At 45.8% G+C, this 21,262-nt stretch overlaps 1 protein-coding gene across 1 annotated transcript in view; it reads left to right on the forward strand.

The window, feature by feature from the left end:
* LOC147900763 (putative triglyceride lipase) overlaps positions 1–21,262 on the forward strand; it is a 162,291-nt gene that overhangs the window by 68,505 nt on the left and 72,524 nt on the right. The window contains exons 13-14 of the mRNA XM_087375737.1: positions 16,382–16,495; positions 16,662–16,743. Coding sequence (XP_087231863.1) covers positions 16,382–16,495; positions 16,662–16,743 — 196 coding nt within the window. The remainder of the gene's footprint in view (positions 1–16,381; positions 16,496–16,661; positions 16,744–21,262) is intronic.

Genomic DNA, 21,262 nt, shown 5'->3' on the forward strand with positions numbered 1-21,262 from the left:
GTGACAGGGGATATGACTGTCTCATTTGATGCACCCTTCACCAACGTAGAGTTCAGGACTGCTCTCTCTGTCCTTCACAAGGGCAAGTGTCTTGGTTCAGATGGACTTACCCCCTTATTTTTCATTACTTTTTGGGATAAGATTGGAGATCACATTACTTCAGCCCTGCAGGGTGTATGGGACTCGGGTGAGATGCCAAACTCACTTACGGAGGGCCTCATTCATTTGATTCCGAAATGGTGTTGCAGGAATTTAGTGTCTCAGTGGAGACCGATTCAGGCTTCTGCTGCTGCAGACGACACATCTCCCTCCAGAGTCCATCTTCATCCTTTGCATGAGCAAACTGGGTCAAAAATGCTGCTCTCACCTCTGCGTAAGTGGGATTCCTACGTTCTCCTCGCTCCTCTTGGCAAGTTGCCATAACCCTCTGCAACCAAGATCGAGCCTCTCCCATCAGACAAAAGGACAATATCTGCAACAAGACCTCCAGAGCATTCCTATCCTTAATAAGGGCTGTAAACTCCATGCCTTCAATGAACCTCTCAGGGTCCTCATTGGACAGGCCATAGAATCTTGCAAAATCCTGTGCCAATTTCAAACTCCTGAGCCTTCTTGATTCGGGTGGGTCTTCACTCACCAACTCAAAAAAAAGGTTCCCACTAGGATCGCCAAAACTATGATGGGTGAAAATATGAGAAGGCAAAAGCACACAACTAAGCACTCAAAGACCGGCCCCACACTCGGGTACACTCAGTTGCAATCATCTTCATCACAAAACTCCATATGATGGATACACACAGGAAGATCTTCTTCATTAGGAAGCGTCACAAGCATCCACTTTTCATCTACCACACGCAAAAGCAGAGACCAATAATCACCATGAACCAGGGATAGCACAACCTCTATGTGAAAACCATCAAAGAAAATACCAAGTACCTCTGGCCCAAGCTCAAGAGAGAAAATCATCATCCATTTTGTTTACTGCATCTAAGAGGCAAACTGAAGCCGAGTCTCTGACGGGATCAGATAACAGTGTAGAGGACTCCTGTAGTCGAAGGATGAGCACAACATCCAAAGCAAATATCCATATTACAAGACTCAAGGTACTCCCCACAAACTGATTGAAAACAAACACACAGACTCGCAGAAAATCCACGTTTCACACTACCCAAGGCAATGGCAACCTAAGGTCGGCACTTTATCCACAAACTCTCGACAGTTCAGAGAATAACCAGCCAAGTAATGCTTACAAAACTCCACAATCCTCAGCAAGATGAGAAAGCTTCCTTTTGTGTCTACGCAGGTACCGACTACGATCAGATTTCAGTTTGCCTTCTCTCCACAATTCAGGCCACACACATCGTCATTTTCTTCTTCCACTCACAGGCCAGCACCAACCAGCCCATGTGTCAAATGAACACTCGCTTCTTAGTGACTACCAGGAGGCGACGATCAGAATTCGTCAACAATCAGCAAGTCAGCAATCCACATGAGGAGGCTTCCGGTTCCCTTAGGACAGCCCCCTTCTCTCTTATCTCCGCGTCAAAAACCCACGCAATCATCTCTTCGTCCAACGTACGTGCGACATCAAGGAAAATATTCCTCTTCAGCCCTCAGGCTGACCAGCTTTGCACGTCACAAAGCTCTTCTCTCTGAGACTAATAGGAAAATCAGCAAACTGCATCCTTTTGAGTCAATCAGCAAACCTTCACGGTCTGAAAGAGGAAGCATTACGATCACCCCTCTTTGGAATCGCACACCTTATTACACTTTCCTCAAGGACCAGCTCCGCCCGTTCACAGTCTCACGATCTCTTCCAAGGCAGCATCCAGTTGCCTTAGGATCGCTCCTTTCCTTCATGTGCCGATTGCATCTCCACAAGGACCATTCTTTATCTGTGATTGGCGATGTCTCTGTGTCCATCTCTGCCAATCATCGTCCACCTAGCGTGCTCGTCTCAGGAATTTTCCAGTAGCCCATCAATCTTGGCGACGACTTGTCCTTCAAGAGATTTCCAGCTTTCTCTTTTCATGCGTGTTGATTCTGTGTGTGCTGACGATATGTTTCCAGGATACTCCTGCAAGCCGCCATCTCCACATACCATGCTTGCTCGTCGATCCGGAAGCACCTCAATCCTGTTCACATAGCCACCTAGCATGTACATGCTCGACTTTCCAAAGTCACCACGCTCGGTGTAGCCACCTCAGCATAGCACTTTACCACTCTCCAATTCCTTTCCCCCAAATCGTACACCCAGGCAATTAATGCCCAAATCCCCAACCTTCGGCACACTTGCACAAAAACTGCATGCAAAGCTTTCAATGCATGCATGCCACTTATAATCACACATAAAACAGCCAAACCCACTCAGAGATGCCCACATGAGATGACGATGACACAGGAATCACTCATGACCATATGAACACATAGCAAAAGACAACAATGATAAACATATGTCATTTACAACCAACACCGTAACATACGAGATACTATGCTCCGGAGTGCCCTGCATTTCATTACTTCCCAGAAGTCCCTTTTAGTATCTCTAAATACAAAGCCAACCTTGTTACATGTGATGCCAGGCACATTGGCAAAACCAAACACCCCCATACCTATACAAATATATGCATAGTGCCTACCCTCATGTAACTCTGAAGTGTGAAAAAAATATTTACAATTTTCCTCCTATCATTTTACCCCAACACAATGGCTGCGAACATCCATGTTTGACAACCAGAATCAAACAGTAACTGCATAGCAGCAGCTATATCCTCAACTCGCATCTCCATAAACATATTCTCTTCCATCACAGGTGGTCGACATGTTGACACTTGCATAATTCTCACTACATACTTCTTCAATCTAAAACCATTGCATACCCTTCCAACAAAATTTCCTTGAGCATCGTTTTGAAGGCAAAATGCCCTCCACATATACCCTCATGATTTGATTCCAAAATGTGAAGAATTTCCTCCTGCCATGGAATTCTTCTGAGTACTAAATCTGTTCCTTTCATGTAGAGTACATCACTAATAAGACAATAATGTTCACATGATTTGATAAACCTGTACCTCTTTTCTTTTGGAACTTCTACTGGCACTCTTCTCGTCATAAGAACGCTCTCCTCCTTTGAAAGGGATTCTCTCCCCTTGTACAATGGCTCTTGAAGTTTTATTGCATACACTTGCATACTTTCTAAATCACAGGCTGCATCATGTGCCTCTTGATTTGCATTCCTATCCACATGTTGTAACACCCATTCATCAAATTGCTTCAAAATCTTATTGACATTGGTGACCCCATCCTTTAGGTGCAAATGCTTTGTTTTCCACACACTTAAACACTTCCCAGGAGTCCCTGCAAAAAGAATTTTTTAGTATCTTTAAATACAAAGCCAACCTTGTTACATGTGATGCGAGTCTCATCTGCAAAACCAAACACCCCCATACCTATACAAATATGTGCATAGTGCCTACCCTCATGTAACTCTGAAGTGTGAAAAAAATATTTATAATTTTCCTCCCATCAGCGCCTCTCCCGATGTAGGGCCTCTGCCCTGCCACTCTCAATGCGTAGTCTATGTGAAGAGACCCGCAACTGCCCAATAGAGATCCTCAGTGAGTGGGGTAAGTGGATTTGCGTATATCTTGGTGGGTCAATAAAACCCTCCTTTGTGATATGTAAACAATCATCCCTGTAAAAGCTGAGCTTCACTGGAAGATCACTTGGTCCCAACCAGGTTGGGAATGTGTGTAGCTATAAAAGATCCTCACAGATGACTTGGTTGACCTTGTGTGACAGCAGGAGAGGAGAGAATGACACGTCAATGCTATATTGGAAGGGAGGGAGTCTATCCATGTGGAGTCCCAGTCGCTCAAACCATCTCTCTGTGTGTGCATACGAGTATCTCTGGTCACCTGCTGTTGATATTGCCATAGAAGAGGACAATGCTAGCCATGGTAATCAGAAGTGCCATCACCGTACCCCCTGACTCGGTATACCCCCCGTTGTAGCTCCTTCACCCGCTGCTGCCTCCCTGCCTGCAGCCCCTCCGCCCGCTGCTTTCTCTCTCAGCCCCCCGCTCAGCCCCCTGCCCCTCGCTCCCGCTCAGCCCCCCTTCTCGCTACCCGCACCCCCCCTTCTCGCTCCTCGTTCCTGCTCAGCCCCTCGCTCCTCGCTCCCGCTCAGCCCCTTTTCTCACTACCCGCACCTGCCCTTCTCGCTCCTCGCTCCCGCTCAGCCCCTCGCTCCTCGCTCCTCGCTCCCCTCAACCACCCCTCGCTCCCTGCTACCCCCCGCTCAGCCCCTCGCTCCCCTCAGCCACCCCTCGCTCCCCGCTACCCCCTCACTCAGCCACCTCCCTCCCTCCTTTTCCGCTCATCCACCGCCCCCCTCCCCCTTCTCTGCTCCCCTCATCAACTTTATTATTATTTTTTTTATTTTTTTGGGGAGGGGGGGAAAGAGGAAACCACAACCATCTTTATTTAAATAAATTAAAAAAAAAAAAACCTCGCCATCTTAGCCTCTGCTCCCGCTCCTTGCTGAACCAGTGCTCCCGCTCCCAACTGAACACTAACACTAAGATCTGCACCCGCACCCCAAGAGAATGGGGGACAAAGCCAAGAAAGACGAAAATAACAACAACAAAAAAAATCAAACAACACAACTGAATTTGGAGGATGTGAACACATGTTACAACCGAAGTGGACTCGGGGTAAACAGCAAGGCAAAGGTAGGACCTGCCTTAGCTTCTTCAGCCTCTATCTCTACCTCAACCTCAACCTCAACCTCAACTCCCGCTACAGTGTCAGTTTTGTTTTCAGCTCCAACCTCAGCTCCCTCTATCTCTATCTCTACTTCGACTTCAGTCCCCACTTCAGGCCCAGCTCTAGTTCCAGTCTCAACTCCATCTACATCTACGATCAATGACAGACTCATGCCCATGGCGCCGGTTGTTGTTTCCTTTCCCTCTTCTCCTGTTACAGCTCTCGCACAGCTTATGACCCCTACTTCGGAGGTGTCATACACTGTGCCGCATTATGCTTCACTCTCCCCTCTCCCTCTCAGTCAGCCCACCCTCCCACACCCCGTTGGGACTGCCTCATCCATTCCATTGTCATCTCCGTTCCTCACTCAGCCACCGTCCAGTTTTTAGACTCAGTCCCACTCTTTCATGCCACAGTCACCACAGTTTCAGCATGGACATGGGTGGACTGACACACTAGAGGCCCGTGAGACCCTACTCATGGAGATACATAGTTTCCATGAGCGTGAGATGGAGCTGGCTCGCTTCGCACGAGAGCAGGTCCGCTTCAACCAAGAGCAGCAGAGCCACATCATACAGGAGCAGGCTAGGGCCATTTGGGAGCAGGCGGGTCTTATTCAGGGACTCAGACAGGATATCATGCAGCTCCGACAGGAGGTTACAGCCATACACACTGCCCCAGGGAGTATCCCGGTGGTCGAGGCACAGATTGCGAGCATGCAATCTGCTATTGAGGAGACTTCCAGATGGGTTGACATGGCCAAACGGGAACCCGCAAGGGTCACCGTTTCGGCTACCCTCATGGAGCAGCAGCAGAGAGCCAGTAAGGCTCTCAACATCAGAGTACGCGGGATCCCACGCACTGAGGCTACACCGATGGTAGATGCGATTGCGTTCGTGACCGCTACCCTGGGTGTGGCTAAGCATAGGATAGAGAGGGCATGGCAGGTGGGGAGAGATCCCAACCGAGAGCAAGCCCTGATCATACGATTTCATGACACTCAGGCACGACTTTCAGCTCTACGACGCAGGTCAGTCCTTCGAGATCAGCCAGCAATCTTTATGGATGAGAACCTCACACCTCTACAGGTTGAGGAGAGGTGCTCTTTGCTGCAGCAACGGGATCAGGCCCGAAAGGAGGGAAAGTGGGTAGTGGTACGAGAGGGACGACTTCTTACAGGCCCCCGTAGGACACCCGCCCCCTCCCATACATAGGGAAGTGGGGCCTATGAGACTCAGATATCCGAGACCCTGTCCTGCACCATTTGAAACTGTAATGGTACCCTATGGTCAGAACCAGGGAACTTCTCAGAATCCTATACAGGCCACGACATAGTCTTCTATACAGAGACACATCAGAGTCCAGAGCGCCCTCTCCCAATAGTCAGCAGGAGTCTGCCTATAGAGATGAGACGAGGGGTACAGGAGGAGTTCGAGGTTCAGGTGGAGTTGCAGTCCTTTTCAGATCCACACTTCGGGGGATCATTTCAGTAGAGTAGAGAGATACACATTCCAGATTTTTTTGGATCCGGATACGACACATGGACAGCCAGGATCTGTTTGTCGCAGTTTGCTACTTCCCCCCGGAGACCTCCCACTTTGCCAGAGATATTCGAGGTGATGATGAGACATCCCCATTTGCTGCCCTTTATCAGTCCATCGTTGACTTTTCTAGCCGCGGAGAAGTCCTTCTAGTGGGGGACTTCAACGCGAGGACAAGGGCCCGTCAAGTACCACTTCTTGATTTCAGAGATGATTCCACTCTACTGGCAGATGTTGACCTTGAGGAGGTAGGTATGCTATGGGTTTCGGCTGACAGGCGAGGTCCATTCTCATCCTATGGGTAGGCCCTATTAGACCTAGGCAGAATACATGATCTCATTATCTATAATGGTCTTGACAGATGGCCCGCTTCAGGTGGTTTCACATGCTTTCCACATGGGGGGGGCTCCAGTGTCGTCGATTACATCACGGGATCCCCTGTCTTCACATCTCGCATTACTGACTTCACTGTAGCACCTCTCCCCCCAGGGGCTAATCATACATACCTTTTCATTCGCATCTCCACCTCCCTTGGCACAGCACCTTCCACTCCACTCAGTGCTTACTCCACCTACCACGATATACGCTTTGATCGGGATCACTCACCTTCTTACTCTGGCCGTCTGTACATACTTCTCGCTTATATTGACTTCATATCTTTTAGAGGATCGTGCTGCCCTTGTTACCCGCTCACTACACGAGGCTGCCATTCACGCTTTTCCCCACACCACCCGCTCCACCCGCCCACCACCCCCTGGAACCGTACCCTGTAATAGTTGGTACGATGATGAGTGTAAGGCCTTACACCGTCAACTCAGATTCGAAACCAAAAACAGTCTTTCGAGCGCACCAGATACGCTACGTGAATACCGTAGACTGGTACGGAGGAAGAAACTAGACTTTGTTCGTCGAAACGAGGAGGAGCTACTGAACATTTTGTTTAATAACAACTCTAAGGACTTCTGGCGGAGATTTCCAGAAGGACAGTCCCCTCCGCCACTCACTGACACCCAGATCTGGTTTGATTATGCACGCACACTTTATGACATCCCAAATCAGCCAGTCCCTAGCCTCTCACACATGCCTTGTCCCACATCTTGCACCCTCTTCACTAGAGGAGGGGTAAAGGATGCTGTAATGAAACTTCATAATGGCCAAGCGAAGGATCATGAGGGACTATGCACTGAGTTCATTGCATATGGGATCAACCTCCTAGCCCCGATCTTAGCAAAGCTTTTTAATGAAGCAGTTTGTTTGGGATTTCCACACACTTGGACCATTAACACCATCTGACCCATCCACAAGGCAGGGGATCCCATGAGCTCGGATAACTACAGGACCATTATGATTGGACATGTCATGTCCAAGATTTATGCATCAGTACTTGACTCCGAGGTTAGCAGACTTGCAGAGTGTCGAGGACTCAGAGCAGCAGGACAGGCCGAATTCCGGCGTGATCATGGAACCATGGACCACATTCTGACGCTCAGATGTATCATCGAGGAGGTGAGGTCACAGAAGCAGAGGGTTTATTGTTGCTTTGTGGATTTTTGCAAGGCATTTGACACGGTCCCGAGAGCCCGCCTCATACGGTGCATACAGGACTTGGGTTATGACCAGGAGATCATTTGGGCTGTCATGGCACTTTACAAGAGAGTTTCTGGCAGAGTTCGGGCAGGATCCGGGTGGACAGACGAGATCATGAGTACCGTGGCGGTCAAACAAGGGTATCCTTTGTCGCCTACCTTGTTTGGCCTCTACATTGACGGAGCTTGAGACAGTGATGGAGACACAGAGGGGTGTAGGTTGCTCTCTTGCAGGCACGCTGATCCAGATTTTGCTCTATGCAGATGACGTGGCTCTCTTGTCTTCCTCAGCAGAGGGGCTTCAGAGACACCTAGACGCACTACAGTCCTTTTGTGAGTCTCATGATTTGAAGGTCAACCTGGGTAAAACCAAGGTCATGATCTTCAATACATCTCGAGCCATCATGCGTCAGGAGCAGTTCACATTTGCGAGGTCATCTGTTGAGATAGTTTCATCATACACTTATCGGGTCTTGCATTTTGTCTCACAAAGCCCTTTAAGGTCTTCATGAAGCGCTCGAGGAACATCGTGCATGTATAGTACCGCATATAGCAATCTCATCCACCAAATGCACTATAAGATGTAGTTGGCTTGTGAGAATAGAACGTGGAAATGTCTCCTCCACTAAACAAACCACCTCCACTCACATAACTCGAGCATTCTCAAGCATGGTGGGATCTATTTCCTTTGAGCTCACATACCTAGAAATGAAAAAGTACACCACATTAGCAATATGAACACCTTGCATGGAGCATTGATACGCATCATATTTTGTATCATGTAAAGTACCTCACAAGCTCGCCCATCTTATAAATACAATCTTTCAAGTCCTTTGATGCACTACATGAAATGCTAGTAGGTAGTATGAACTGAACCCACGAGGAGGTGGTTGATTAGTTGCTTATAATTATTCACTCACAAATTTGAAAGGAAAAAGGTATTATGCACATAAAATACTTACTTGGAGCATCTTGTGCCAATCATGAGATTTCAAGCCATATAATTGCTCTACACCTCTTTTCTTGCTCTTTATAAAGGCTCCCTACAGATCACACTTGGAGACATCCCCTCCTTGTTTAGAGTCGGAGCCCGTCCTACCGACGGGGGTCACAGTAGCCCTAGTTAGACGCAGAGCTACGACCAGGAGACGTGCCAGGACCGCACCTCTGAGTGGCCGACAGCACTCTATTGCCGACTTCATGCCTCCACTGCCTCATCCATCCTGATATCTTGTTGTTGCTGGGGATGATGATGATATTGATGATGATGCTGAGATTGATATATAGTCGACCATCGACATGACTATGTTGTACTTAGGACTTAGTACTGCCATTTTGCATTTTTTGCATTTTGCATTTTGCATTGGTATGGACGCTCGTTTAGTAGCTCCACTACCACAGCTCATTGTATCAGGATTTTCACAGTCTCATAGACCCATCGGTCTTCCAAAGACTTTAATAAACTTTCTTTCTTTCTTTCTTTCTCCTATGAGAAATCACTTATGCATTGTCTCTATTCTTTTCTAGTATGTTTTGGAAAGCCTGGGTGCCCAAGTTGAACATCCATATAGTATGACTTTGCACAAACATTGTGTATAGAAATTTTCTCGTTTCCCGATTCCACAGGTGTGCCTTCCTGCACATATTTTGGAAGCTATATAGCGCCTTCAAGCCTCCCACGATTCTTTATTCCACACAAGCATTCTACTTGTAGTTATCTGCAACGTCCATCCCTAGATAATCCAGGGACTCTCCTTCAAAATAGAAATCCATTTGTTTGTTCTAGGTCCCGATCACTGTTATCTTTGTCTTTGCTATGTTTACTTGCCTACCTGAATATATGCAGAAATTTCTCAGTGAATCTAAATGTGTTTTATCCTTTGCAAAGAAAATCAAATATGAGCATGATAAGGCATAGCCAGCAACCTAGACTCCTTCTTTGTTGTTTATTTACATCCAATCTTCCAGCTCATCTATGAAGAAGCCGAAAAGAGTGGGTGAGAGAGGGAAGCCTTGCTTGTTGACCATATTTCACTGCTTATGAGAGAAAGAAAGAAAGAAAGATATATTAACATCCACGGGAGACCTCACGGGCCTATGGGACAAAGTGCACAAAAAAGCGAACTCATACAAGCCTCAGTCGGCTGAAGCAAAGGGTACGCTAGGACCCTTGCTGAGTACTAGTCTATGCTAACAGAATCATAATCATAATCATAATCATATCAATCAATCTATCCAAGCGTTGGGACGAAACCAAAGCCTGGTACAGTGATGGCTCTCTGGTGGGCTGCGAAAATGTCTCGTATCTGCGTCTGTCGAGCTATCTCCTGCTACGGTGGGGGGCGCGGTCTCCTCCCTCTCTGGACTCTCTGGGCTATGTCTAGAGTGACCCCTCGTCTCTGTGGGTCTCCCTTGAGGAAAGCTGTGATATGTCGGACCTCAATAGAGTGTACTCTGGGGGCTCTCTGTCACACGTGTAGCCTCTGCGCCCCTCTCTCGGTGGTACTGTGCCGGCTGCTCATCCAGACTGCTCTCATATCGGCTAGCCCCTCTTCCTCCACTCCACTGTGTTCTGGGGCTGACTCAAATGTATAGAAGTCTGTGATGTGCTGCTGTGCCCGGTCACCCTCTATGTCCTGTAGTGGTCTGACCATCCCATGCTACTCTCTGATCTGTCGTAGAAGCACCTCCTTGTGTCGCCGCATCTCCATCAGATAAAGCTCGATACAGACCTGGTCATGGAAATGGATCAATCGTGACAAAGGAACGAAGCCACTCCCCTCTAGGTAGAGACAGTGGTAGCGTCCCCGAATCTCATAGTAGGTTGGGCAAACACAAAGAAAATGCTCCTCTGTCTCAACCGTCCCCAGCATACATAACGTGTAGACCCGCTGCTCTCTAGGTATACCCACTGCTCTCCTTGCCTCAATCCTCAACTGATGGGATGAAACCCGCATCTGACCAATGGCAATCCTCAGTGCATGAGATACTCTTCTATTCTCGAGATACTGGGGTTTGATGAATCCTCTAGGTATACCCGCTGCTCTCCTTGCCTAAATCCTCAACTGATGGGATGAAACCCGCATCTGACCAATGGCAATCCTAAGTGCATGAGATACTCCTCTATCCTCGAGATACTGGGGTCTGATAATGAATCCCTCCTCTAATACTCTCAGGATGTGGTCGCGATAAAATTGGGTCTTGGTGGGGAGCTCCTGGTCCTCCCCCTAAGTCCGGGATGTGTGAAGCTGGAGGAGGTCTAACCGTATGATACGGTTGATCTCATCTCACGGGATCGACTCAGGAGGTGCATCAATGTTGTACTGAAAGGGGGGAAGCCTATCCATGTGGATACCGTGCCTGGCAAGCCATGTAGATATGCGTGCATACCATGTGTTTGCCCCGCTCTCTGTGAGTTGTCTGGATGACTCTAAGGTCAACCTCGGAAGTCTCCAATGGGGTAAGTCCCACACTCTGTGGATGAAAGTCACTGTCTGAAAGATGGCATCAATCTGGAGAGGTGTCATGGCAAACTCTGCCTATACTACTATAGGGCTGACATCGGATCATCCCATCGTCACCTATAGCCGCTCGAAGCTCCTCTAGAGAGAGAGAGAGAGAGAGAGAGAGAGAGAGAGAGAGAGAGATTAACGTCCACGAGATCACGAGCCTATGGGACAAAGTACACAGAAAAGCGAACTCATACAAGCCTCAGTGGGCTGAAGAAAAGGGTATGCTAGGACCCTTGCTGAGAGAGAGAGAAAGAAAGAAAGAAAGATGTATTAACATCTGCAGAAGGCCTCCTGGGCTTGTGGGACAAAGTGCAAACTGCACCAAAAGGAAAAACTCATACAAGCTTGAATGCGTTGGAACAAAGGGCGCGCTAAGACCCTTTCTGAGTACTATGCTGAAATAAAGAGCTCAATAGCTCAAACAAAATCAAGTACATAACATATGGTATCTGGAATAGACTGAGAGCTGGAACTCAGAAACCGAAACCCAGCACTGTGGTGGCTCATCGATGAGTGGTGAAAATGTCTCGGATCTGCGTCTATTGGGCTGTGTGAGCCACCTAGTGAGTCTGAAGTACCAGCAGTATCGGGCCCCAGATCGTGCCAACTCCATAGAAGAGAGAGAGAGAGAGAGAGAGAGTTAATGTCCACAGGAGACCAAAGGTCTATGGGACAATAGAAAAGCCATCCAATACATCAATTTAGGGAGGGCACATGGCAGCTCCCTAAGTGTGCATAAAGCAACTCGACTTATTTAGAGTACCTAGATTATGTCTTGGAATAATATATAGTCGGTTATACATCATTTTAAGATTGAGAGTCTTTTGGTTTTGATTTAAACTCCTTAATGATTGCTATTCCTTTGCGATACACTGCCCATTTACCATCCTTCCTTGCAGCCTCCCTAACTGTGGCTAATTTCGTTGCTTTTTCAGCTGTGCCTTTGTGAGTTCCTCAGCTATCCATAGCTTAGTACCTTTCAGCTTATAGGATTGTCGTAAAATCTTGAGACGTAAATCTCATCAATTAAACTTAAGGATTCTATGGTCGATAAAGACTGTTCTAGCTTCACCATCATTATCAGAATTATCAGGCTTGTCATCCTGGTCAGCTATCCAATCAATGTTCCCAATTCTGATTCTCAGTGCATTATCCCATCTGGCTTCATGTTCCTTGATCTCCTGTTGAGGCAATGGAGGCAGGAAATCGGCGATAGAGTGTTGTTAGCCACTCGAGGGTGTGGTCCTGTGACGTCTCTTGGTCATAGCTCATGCCTAACAAGGGCTACAATAACCCCTGTCAGACGGGCTCCGATGGTGAGGCGATACGAGGTCTTGTCTCGAAGGGGTCTAGGAGATCTAGCTGAAAGAACTCTGTGATAGAGCTCTGGGAGGGATCTGCCAAGGAAGAAGTCTGCTCCTGTCTCCATTATCGAAGTATCCTCTCGCGGTGCCTAACTACCTCATGAATGAGGCCCGCCAACAAGCATCTCTGATCTGGATAGGAGAGGAATCGGGATAGGGCCCCATAACTATCTTTGAAGAGGCTATAGAAACGCCCACGGATCTCATAATAGATGGGACACCTGAAGATGAAGTGCTCCTTAGTCTCAACCTCCTGTATATTGCATAATGTGCATAAGCGCCTCTCCCTAGGTAGACACTCTGCCCTGCCGCTCTTTATACGAAGTCTATGTGAAGAGACCCGGAAGTGCCCAATAGAGATCCTCAATGAGTGGGGTAAGTGGATCCGCGTGTACCCTGGTGGATCAATGAAACCCTCATCTGTGATATGTAAGCAGTGATCTCTGTAGAAGCTAAGCTTCACTGGGAGTTCGCTCGGAAACCAGTAAGCAGCTCTGAAGAGATGGCTGCTGATGGCTAGCATCATGTAGTATTGGAAGAGTCTATGGGACAACCTCAAAACATGACTAGACTCAAAGATAGGGAGCGGAAGTTACACTCTGGGCCCTATCAGAAATTTCTGGTAAAGACAAAAAGCCTGATAATCCATTGACAATGGTAGAGTGGTGTGTATTCTTAAGATTCAGATGCTGAAGGCTAGGTTCAAGCAGGATAGTGGAGAGCATACCGGACAACCTCAAAGCACAACCGGACATCCAAGACTGACCTTGAGGCACTTCTGTATTTTTGTGACTCCCATGATTTGAAGGCCAACCTGGGTAAAACCAAGGTTATGATTTGAAGGCCAACCTAGGTAAAACCAAGGTTATGATCTTCAATACATCTCGAGCCATCATGCGCTAGAAGCAGTTCATGTTTGATGGGTCACCTGTTGAGATAGTTTCATCATATACATATCTAGGGGTTGTCTTCTCCGGGCCCATCTTCACTATGAGACCCGTGATGCAGGCATGCTTGGGTAGAGGATATGCATCATTGGCCAGACTAGAGAGGCAGGGCTTCCGCTCACACTTCCAGGATCCACGTACCAAGGGACTGCTGTTTGACTCCTTGGTCCGTCCAGCGGGCATGTATGGCAGCCCTTGTTGGGGGCCAGATCTATCCGATACAAAGTGGGCGCGGCTGGAGCGACTACAAGTGATCATGCTATCACGGATGATTCGCAGTAAGCCATCAATTCCTCACGAGATCATATAGGCTGAGTTTGGGTCATCTCCACTACAGCTAGATGTTGCATTTCAGGTTATCACATATTTGTATCGAGTCAGAGAGTATGGGGATTATTCTTCCAGACACAGGAGGTTGCCATGGTTGGCATTGTCTTCCTCTATGACACTCTCAGCAGGAGGTGACCAGAGATCCTGGCATGCACGCACAGAGAGATGGTTTGAGGGGTTGGGACTCCACATTAACAGACTCCCTCCCTTCCAGTACAGTTTGGATACCAGCCCCCCCTTGTGCCTGTCTAAGTAAAGGTCAAACAGAGTGGGTGATAAAGGACACCCCTATTTGACCCCAATAGTGCTCATGATCTCATCTAGCCATCCAGCCCCTGCCCGAACTCTACTTGCAAAGTGCCATGACAGCCCAAATGATCTCTTGGTCATACCCCAAATCTTGTAGGTGACATATGAGGCGGGCTCTCGGGACTGTGTCAAATGCCTTGCGGAAATCCACAAAGCAACAAGCAACAATAGACCCTCTATTTCCGTGCCTTTTCCTCCTCGATGACACACTTGAGCGTGAGAATATGATCCATAGTGCCATGATCACATCGGAAACCAGCCTGTCCTGCTAATCTAAGTCCTCGACACTCCGCAAATCGGCTGACCTCGGAATCAAGCACGGATGCATAGATCTTGGACATCACATGTCCAATCATAATGGTCCTATAATTCTTCGGGCTCGTGGGATCCCCTGCCTTGTGGATGGGTGAAATAATGTTAATAGTCCAGGTGCGTGGAAACCCTAAAGAGACAGCTTCATTAAAAAGCTTCGCTAGGATCGGGGCGAGGATGTTAATCCGATATGCAATGAACTCAGTGCATAGCCCCTCATGATTCTTCGCTCGGCCATCATGAAGTTTCATTACGGTATCCCTCACCCCCCCCATAGTGAAGAGGGTGCAGGAAGTGGGGAGTGGCATATGTGAGAGGTCAGGGGCTGGCTGGTTTTGGATGTCATATAATGTGCGTGCATAATCATACCAGACCTGAGTGTCGGTGAGTGGTGAGGGGGACCGTCCCTCTAGGAATCTCCACCAAAAGAGTTGTTACTGAACAGAATGTTCAATAGTTCCTCCTCGTTCCGACCGATGAAATCTAGTTTCTTCCTACGTACCAGTCTACGAGAGAGGTGAAAACATTGAGGGCTTTATGACCATTGAGGATATAAAGTGTACAATGTTTTTTTATAAGAAAGCAGCCCCGAAAGATCAAGGTGGCCAAAGTGAAGGGGACGGAAGTGTCAAACGTTGTGTGGCAACGCCATACCTTGTGGATGTCAAGTATTATAAAGTGGAACTTTGCAGTCATGGGAGGAGGCTGCATCACCTTGTGGAGGGTACTGTAGTCTAGCAGGCCTCCCTGTTGTCTTACACATATATCAACCATTTGAAGTGTCATTGTCTTCCTGCATTAGGCATTGATAAAACATCCTATTTCTAAAGAGACTATTTTGCAGACTAATATGTTCAGTATCTATAGCAGATGCTCCTCATCTTCAACTATTCTCTCTGATGCTCCCTATTCACATGCCATTCCCTTCTTTCAACTTCAAAGGAGCTGACCCTGAGTTTATGTTTTTACTGCCTTTTAAAAGGTGAAACATCTAACCTTGAGCCTTTATTCTTACTCAGCATGGCCCTGAAGATTACTATGTATTTTCATTCTCGCTGTACCAATGACCTTATGATTTGTTTTCCTTCTAGCTGACTTATCTCATCAACTCCCCAGAATTCCATTAAGTGAACCTATCCTGAAATTACCCTTTTTCGATATATCTTTCTTGGCCTATGAGGAAGTCTGTTTAGTCTTATCTTTCTGATTTTGAAATTGAGTACATATGTAACACAATTCTTTATATTCTGAAATGAAGAAACCCAGTTTTGTGAGAGAGCCCCCTGCATCTATCTTTATGTTGTAGCAGGTAGGCAGTAGAGATGCAAATTCCAGAAAAGAAGATATATCTTACTATTTATCAACTGCTTCCAAAATTCTTGCAGCCTCATAGAAACTGTAATTATACAATTCAAACTGAAGAAGTGGCAGGTATATCTTTTTATCAACAAATTGTTTTCCTGTGTAAGAAACAACTGTTTGCTCCTCAGTTCTTGGAAACTCTTATTGCTCTTTGCTGAGATTCAAGCTGACTTCTAGAGATGCTTTTGCACACACGTGATCCTCCTTTGTCTTAGATTTAAATCCAAAGAATAAAGCATCTTCTTATGTAATAAACAAGTGTCTTCTGAAATCTCTTACGATATACAAGTGCATTTCCCAGTTTCAGTTTTCTTATACCCAATTGAAATTTACTCGGACTGTTATCTGGCAGTGACAACAATGCAGATACACCATGTCAGTGGCATGTCTATGTTACTGGCCACAGCCTTGGTGGTGCACTGGCCACTCTGTTTGCACTTGAGCTTTCAGCAAGCCATTTGTACAGGTATTTATTAGAGAGGGGACTGTTTTTGGTATGCAATGACTTATTAGGGCCACTAATTTTTTTGCAGATGATATAGAGGGTAAGGAGAATGGCATTTCTGGTTTCTTCTGTTTAATCTGAGCCCACTAAGAGCTTCAGATGGAGTGTAAAACTATATTTTGTGCAGGAATGGCCATATCAAAGTCACGATGTACAATTTTGGATCCCCTCGGGTAGGGAACAAGAAATTTTCTGAGCAGTACAATGAGGTACCTTTGCCACAAAAAATGGTGCTTTCATTGCAATGGGAATTATTAATAAAGACATTGTGTAGTGGGCCTCTATGAGGTCAGTTGGATTCCTTTTTATGATGTAGTATTTTGTAGCTAAATTCGCTTTGCTTTGCTGATAATATAATGTTATGTATGGTCTACAAATATTAATATGCTTGTCATACTTTGCAGTTTTGAACATTAATGGGATGGTTTGTAAGAAATCTTCATTCTCAATGTGCTTGTTGCAACCTCCTTCTTGGCTGCTGACTGCTAAGTATGCTTATAATAGCTATCAATCAAGAACTTCAGGCCTAGATCATCGGAAATATAGCTCAAGGGCTTTGGGTGTCATGAAAGCATCACAAAAACAGGATTTCTTTGTCTCAACTTCTTTAAACAAGATGAATTTCATTCATGGGGCCTGCCGAGAGAGAGAGAGAGAGAGAGAGAGAGAGAGAGAGAGAGAAAGAGAGAGAAGAAGGAGAAGAGAAAAGGGGAGAGAGAAGAAGAAAAGGAGAGAGAGAGAGAGAGAGAGAGAGAGAGAGAGAGAGAGAAGAGAAGGAAGAAGGAGAAGAGAAAGGGGAGAGGGGAGAGAGAAGAAGAACAAGAATATATATATATATATATATATATATAAACCTTCGGGGGGGTCCAGCCCGATGATTGTCCTCCCTAGTGTATCTATTGTGAGAGGGAGAGAGGAAGAGCAAATGAGAGTGTCTTTGTTGTCTCTTACAAGGAAGTTTACAAGGTCTCCTGTGGACGTTAATATCTCTCTCTCTCTCTCTCTATATATATATATATATATTAGGAGAGTCTCTTACGAGGAAGTTTACAAGGTCTCCTGTGGACGTTAATATCTCTCTCTCTCTCTCTCTATATATATATATATATATTAGGAGACAACAAAGACACTCTCATTTGCTCTTCCTCTCTCCCTCTCACAATAGATACACTAGGGCCCAGGACAATCATCGGGCTGGACCCCCCCGAAGGTTTTTATTCATCAGAGAGAAAAATGGAGTACATGAGTTCAGCGTGGAAGCTGTTCATACAAAATCCAAACGTGAATGAATCATTACATGAGCTCTTAGACTCACTTTCTTGGCAACAAGCCACTTGTCAAACTCTACATTACTTTCCTAATTACATGCCACTAAGGGCGCTTCCTAGACTCCGAAGCACTTGGTCACGTGAACCGCCTCCTAGACTCTTGTTAGGCTCCATTGCGCTTAGGAAAATAACTCTTCCTAGTACCTGCAACAATTAATTAAAGCGCACCACCATGGCACCCATTAATTGTTAGCGCTTTGCATGCAAATAACACACTGTTGACTAATTCTAGTCACGGTGGGCGTCCCCACTGAACACATCTGCACACATAACAAATATAAAAATATATATTTATTCTCTGGTTGACCGAAGTCAACGTTCTTGATCATAATTAAGGGGCTTTGACCAAGGGTTGAGGCACCTTAATTATAGCCAAGTCTCTCCAACCGAAGTTGGCACAACTCTCCAACCGAAGTTGGCACAACTCTCCAACCGAAGTTGGTACATCTTGGTTAACCGTAGTTAACCCTCTTGGCGTATGCCAAGTCTCGTTGACCTAAGTCAACACTCTTTGACCGTAGTCAGTTTTGTGTTTGGTTAATCACAGTTAACCCTCTTGGTACTAAACCAAGTCTCACCGACCAAAGTCAGGCTTACTTGATCAGATTCAAGTACCTTTTACCGTAGTCACTTCTTTAACCAATTAAAAGAACTCTTTGACCATAATTAACACATAGGAAAACTCTTTAATTATGATCAGATAAATGGTCAACTGTACTTTGACTTGGGATATTTACATTGTGGTGACATCCCCTCGGCTTCTATTTAGTTGACCTCAACTGAAAAGCTTCCTTGTAAACATCCAAAATCTGTGGATGATCGGACAACATGTCTTCATCCATCCACTTGGCATCCAATGCCGTATAATTCTTGAATTTTACAAGGTACCTGTAAAATTCTTTGCCCTAAGGGCCTTTGCATACGGTATGGTACACGATTTGCTCTGGCTTAAGAACCTCCTCCAGCTCATCCATTTCTGGTGGATCCTCCGATATTGCTTCTGTAGGCTCTGGCCCCTAAAATTTCTTTAGAAGACTCACATGGAATGCATTGTGAATCCTCCAATGCTCTGGCAATGTTAACCTGTATGCAACCTCATTTATCCTTTCTGTAACCCTGAAAGGGCCATAGTACTTAGGAGATAACTTTGTATACACTTTCTGTTTGCCTTTGAACTTACGGAGCCTAGCTTTCTCGAACTTTAAAAGTACCCAATCCCCTTCCTTGAGATCTAAGTGTCTCCTATGCTTATCTGCAGCTCTTTTATGCTTCTCTTGAGACCTTTCAATTGCTGTCCGGACTTGGTTGTAAGTTGTCTGGAGGTCTCTCACAAAGTGATCAGCTGCAAATATTTCGTCCTTGGTCCTCAGGATAGGTGGCAGAATCACCTTCCCATGGATGACCTCAAAGGGGGCTTTCCCTGTAGAGTTGTGTACTGTATTATTGTAAGCAAACTCTACCAATGGTAGGTACTTTTTCCAATCTGAACCTTGGTCACCCACATAGCATTTCAGCATATTCAATGCTGTAGAATTTGCTACTTCACTTTGACCATCTGTCTGGGGATGGAAAGAAGAAAATTCATCCCCATGTTATCAAATGAAGCTCTCTAGAATAGACTGGTCATTCTGGGATCTCGATCACTGACAATGGACTTAGGCATACCATGATGCTTAAAGATTTGTGCCATGAAAAGATTAGCCATATGATCTGCCTTTATGGTTTTACGAACCGGAATGAAATGAGCTTACTTGCTGAATCTATCAATGATAGTCCAAATCCCATCATTCCCTAACTTTGATCTTGGCAAATCAAAAATGAAGTCCATTGTAATACTTTCCCATGGTCCCCGAGGCATGGGAAGAGGCATAAGTGGGCCAGGTGCCTTCCGTCTATCATACGTGACTTTCTGACATGTAAGGCATTCAATAACAAACTGATGTATATCTTTTTGCATCCCTGGCCAAAAGAAATACCTCTCTAGTGCTAGAGTTGTTGCTGTAATTCCTCTATGTCCAGCATAGGGAGGTGCATGGCATTCCTCCAAAATCTTTTTCCTCATCTCTTGGGTTATGCATAGGCAGTCATCTTTCATTAAATACCCATCTTTCAAGGAATAGTGACTGGTGGACTGCCCCTCTTGCATTTGCTGTAAAATCTCACCAAAATCTGCATCATTAGCATATTGCTCCCTCATGCCTTCCAGATCCTGATCATAAGCAATGGTCACATTGTTGACCTGGGGTCTTCGGGACAAGGCATCGGCCACTTTGTTCCGAATTCCTGGAGTATGGACAATCTGAAAATGATACATTGACAGCATATTAGCCCATTTCATATGCGTCTCGGAAAGTTTTGTCTGAGTTAGAAAATATCTCAGACTTTGGTGATCCGTTTTAACAATAAAATCTGCACCCAAAAGATAATGCTTCCATGTATACACAGTATGAACTACAGCCAACAATTCTTTTTCATAGATCCCAGATATCTTTCAGCATCACGCAGTCTTCGGCTCTCATATGCTACTACATGTCCATTCTGATGCAATGCAGCCCCAACACACTCTCCACATGCATCGCAATCAACATCAAAAGATTGATACAGATCCGGGACTACAAGAATAGGCTCTGTAGTCAACTTCTCCTTGAGTGTATTGAATGCTTTTGTCTGTGACATTCCCCATGTGAAGGCTGCATTTTTCTTAGTAAGGTCGTGCAGTGGAGCTGCGATATCAGCAAAATGCCTGATGAATCTCCTATAGTAGGAGCAAAGTTCCAAAAAACTACGGACTTCATGCACAGTTTTCAGCTGAGGCCATTCTTGGATGGTTGGCTCGGATCTCTGCGGGATCCATCTGTAACCCATTCTTGAATATTATATGCCCCAGATAATGGATCTCTTCCAAAAAGAATTCCCTTTTCTTGCTATTGGCAAAAAGCTGATGATTTCGAAGTTCTTGAAATACTAAAGCAAGATGTTTCTTGTGCTCTTCTTCTGTCTTTGAAAAGACTAGGATATCATCAAAGAAAGTACCCGTGAAATGCCTGTACTTTCGGAAGATGCAATTTATCATTCTATTGAATGTGGCTGGAGCATTTGTCAACCCAAAAGGCATCACTAAGTATTCATACAACCCGAATGTAGTGCGAAAAGATGTCTTGTGCACATCTTGTGGTTGTATTCTAACTTGATGATAGCCACTCTTCAAGTCTATCCTGCTGAAAACTGTTGCTCCTCTGAGCTGGTCAAGCACATCATCTATGCGTGGTATCGGAAATCTATTTTTGATGGTCATCTTATTCAATGCACGATAATCAATGCCCATTCGAAAAGAACCATCTTTCTTTTGTACTAGAAGTATTGGTGAGCAAAAAGGAGATGAGCTGAGCTGAATCAACCC

Source organism: Dipteris shenzhenensis, chromosome 6, assembly GCF_047967505.1.
Source record: "Dipteris shenzhenensis isolate YYH24624 ecotype China chromosome 6, Dip_SZ_1.0, whole genome shotgun sequence".
Taxonomy (NCBI): Eukaryota; Viridiplantae; Streptophyta; class Polypodiopsida; order Gleicheniales; family Dipteridaceae; genus Dipteris; species Dipteris shenzhenensis.